The 3,463-nt window shown below is 36.9% G+C and overlaps 1 protein-coding gene and 1 non-coding gene across 2 annotated transcripts; one reads left to right on the top strand and one right to left on the bottom strand.

Moving 5' to 3' along the window:
- Nucleotides 1-548: 548 nt before the first annotated feature.
- LOC112099904 lies at nt 549-1,079 on the bottom strand. Its single transcript, XM_024187432.1, has one exon. The coding sequence runs from the start codon at nt 1,077-1,079 to the stop codon at nt 549-551; it is 531 nt and encodes a 176-aa protein (XP_024043200.1).
- A 1,155-nt stretch (nt 1,080-2,234) lies between these two features.
- Nucleotides 2,235-2,341, top strand: LOC112100549. Its single transcript, XR_002906917.1, has one exon. It is a non-coding gene; the product is annotated as a small nucleolar RNA R71 (small nucleolar RNA).
- Nucleotides 2,342-3,463: the final 1,122 nt, after the last annotated feature.

Here is a 3,463-nt window from a genome sequence, read left to right as displayed (position 1 = left end):
TTCATCGTATGAAGAATTTAATGTTTGTGACAAATAACATAGCAGAGAGTTGTGTTGTGAGAATAAACAATCTAATTTAAATGAATCATCATATGTGTTGATTAGGATTTGGGTCTCTCTGGTTTTTCAGGCTGTCAATTGATTAAATCCTATGATCGTATCTAGGGTTGTCTATTGATTAGGGAAATAACCAACGGTCGTACCTTGGTTATCGACTAGTTAAGGAGAGATTGGCTATTAGAGGGTCTCAGTAGCTATAACCGGTCTATTCATGAGTAATAATAATCTATATTTGAATCAATGATCAGTAGTCGAATCAAGCTGAGTTAATTCCTTCAACCAGAGCTTTCTCCAATTTGAATTACAACTTTAATTTGCATTCTTGTTATTTTAATTTGATTTTTATTATTGTCAACAATTCCCCCATTTTACGTTTTACGTTTCAAAAGGATTTAAATAATTACCGATCTCTGTGGACACGACCCTGCTCAATCACTATACACAATTTATTTAGAGTAGGAATTTATTTTTGTTGGCTTCGACACCCATCAACTCTTCATGGCATCCAGCACATTGAATGTAACTTGCTGGTCATTCACCCTCATGGTTAATTCTCCTTTTTGAACATCAATTAAAGTCTTTCCTGTGGCTAAGAAAGGTCTTCCTAGAATGATTGGCACTTCTTTGTCTGCCTCAAAATATAGCACAATGAAATCCACCGGAAAGATAAATTTATCCACCTTCACCAACACATCTTCAATTTTCCCTTCTGGATATGCATAAGATCTGTCAGTGAGTTGTAAAGTCATTGTTGTTGGTTTACATTCACCAACTCCCAATTGCTTAAACACTGATAAATGCATGAGATTGATGCTAGCCCCAAGATCACAAAGTGTTTTGCTACTGTATTTAGTGCCTATGGAGCAAGGGATTGTGAAGCTTCCTGGATCCTTCATCTTCTTGAGTATCTCACTCTGAAGTATTCGGCTGCACTCTTGTGTTAGAGCAACTGTCTCAAATTCTCCAAGTCTTCTTTTCTTTGTCAAGATATCCTTCAAAAATTTCGCATAGTTTGACATTTGCTCTAGAGCTTCCACAAAAGGGATATTGATATGTAGTTGTTTTAGCACTCCCAAGATTTTGCTGAACTGCTTCTCTTGTTTTTACTTTTGAAACCTTTGAGGAAATGGTGGTGGATGTCTAAACTGTTGTGCTATAGCAGTTTGTGCAGACTACTTCTCTTTTGCTCTACTCGGGTCTGTTGTAGTTGGTGCTGTAGCTTCTTTACCACCAGGTGCTGGATTATAACTTTCTGCAGATGCTGTAGCAGAACTGTATTGATTTGCATTCTGAAAAGTGGAAGACTGTGACTCATTCTCTACTTAAGTGTCTTTTTGGCCTTTGTTGGACTCAATTCTTCTTTTTGGCACACCAACTGAATTATCAACATCCTTTCCAGATCTCAAGTTAATCACCTTGCAGTGCTCTTTCCCTTCTTTTCTTGGGTCCTATGTATTACTGGGTAAACTACCTTGAGGTATGTTGCTCAATACTATAGCAAGCTGTCCAATTTGATTTTCTAAGTTTCTCAAAGATGCAGCATGACTTTGGATAACCGCTTCATTCTTCACAATATAATCTTTAATCAAAGCTTCAAGAGAGCTAAGTTGATCATTGTTGATGCTTCTTTGCTCTTGATTTTGCTGATAAAATCCAGGTGGTTGAGTAAGTCTGTTATGTCCACTAGGTGCTGCAGCAGTCTGGTTCTGATAACTCTATAAAAGTTCGGGCGCTGTCTCCATCCAGGATTGTAAGTGTTTGAATATGGATTGTCTTGGTTCTGTCTATTGAAGCTACCCATATAATTGACTGAAGATGGATTTCCAGGACAATTGTCAAATAAATGCCCTTCTCCACAATAAACGCAAGACACATCAGAAATTTGGTTAACAGTTGTTGGAGCAGTAGTCATAGCCTTTACCATCCTTGTTAAAGAAGTTACTTAGCCTGACAATGCTGTCAAAGTATCTATGTTATGAACTCCTGTTGTTCCTCTTACTGCAGCTTGTCTGGTTGATGGCCACTGATAGTTATTGTTGGCTATTCTCTCCAAAATTTCATAAGTCTCATTATAAGACTTAGATAACAAGGCCCCATTTGCTGAAGCGTCCACCATCAATCTAGTGCTTAGGTTGATACTATTATAGAAAGTTTCCAACTATATGCAGCAAGGAATACCATGATGAGGACATCTTCTGAGTAACTCTTTAAATCTCTCTCATGCATCACACAAGCTCTCATCTTCAAGTTGATGGAAAGATGTGATCTCATTCCTCACTTTGCATTCTCGGTTGGCGGGAAGTATTTCATCAAAAATTTGTCAGCCAAATCATTCCATGTAATGAAAGAATCTGGTGGTAGAGAATTCAACCATGCTCTTACTTGATCTCTCAAAGAAAACGGAAAAATTCTGAGTCTCAATGCTTCCTATGATGCTCTAGCAATCTTAAAAGCATCACTTACTTCCAAAAATAACTTAAGGTGTAGATGAGGATCTTCGGATGACAAACCATTAAATTGCCCCATTGTTTGAAGCATCTGAAACATCACAGGTTTGAGTTCAAAATTGTCAGCTTGAACGTCGGGTCTATCTATTCCCGGATGTATGGCTTGAGGAGTCAACACTGTGTAATCTCGAATGGCTCTATCTTTATCGTTCGCCATGTGAATAATGTTGTTGTTCTCTGGTTGCCTTTAAACACATTGTCCATTCAGACCTTCATGTACATTGACTGGTTGTATCTCCTCTCTATGGTTCAAGTTTCTCAAATCTTGTAAATCATCCATTGCTACAGCAGCTTGTAATTCCCGATGCTCTCGTCTCAATCTCCTTGCAGTTCTTTCAATTTCTGGATGAAACTGGAATTCAACAGATTTATATTTGCGCATGCAACAGTTGCTAGATCACTTATGTCAACAAAATAAACAAATTAAAATAAAATAAAAAATTAGCACCGTTAAAACTAATTTCACAAATCACAATGAACAATCAGTCCCCGGCAACGGCGCCAAAAACTTGTTGGGTATAAATACTAATGCTATTGATGTCAATGTGCAAGTGTACACAATAAGTAATAAAGTGATAAGTATTCAAGATCGTCTCCACAGGGATTGATGTTATCAGATTTGCTACAGTAATATTAACAGTGCAAATTTTATGCTAAATTAAAATAAAACAATTGGTGAAACTATTACACTAATTAAAATAAAAGTGCAATAAATAAAATGGAACAAAGTAAATTATCATGTCAAACTCAAGGATAAAATCAATGGGAATATAGAGTAGTTGAGTGAATAAACTCTCCTAATGGTCTTGACTATTTTTCTAATGTTTAGTTCGATTGTTGTAGTATCTGCTACAGCACTGGGCAGAAACCTTATGTATCATCAGTCGTCGCATGTT

The sequence above is a fragment of the Citrus clementina genome, unplaced genomic scaffold, assembly GCF_000493195.1.
Source record: "Citrus clementina cultivar Clemenules unplaced genomic scaffold, Citrus_clementina_v1.0 scaffold_3, whole genome shotgun sequence".
In the NCBI taxonomy this organism is placed as follows: domain Eukaryota; kingdom Viridiplantae; phylum Streptophyta; class Magnoliopsida; order Sapindales; family Rutaceae; genus Citrus; species Citrus x clementina.
Note: the sequence above shows the minus strand (reverse complement) of the source record. Positions and strands in the feature narration are given on the sequence as shown.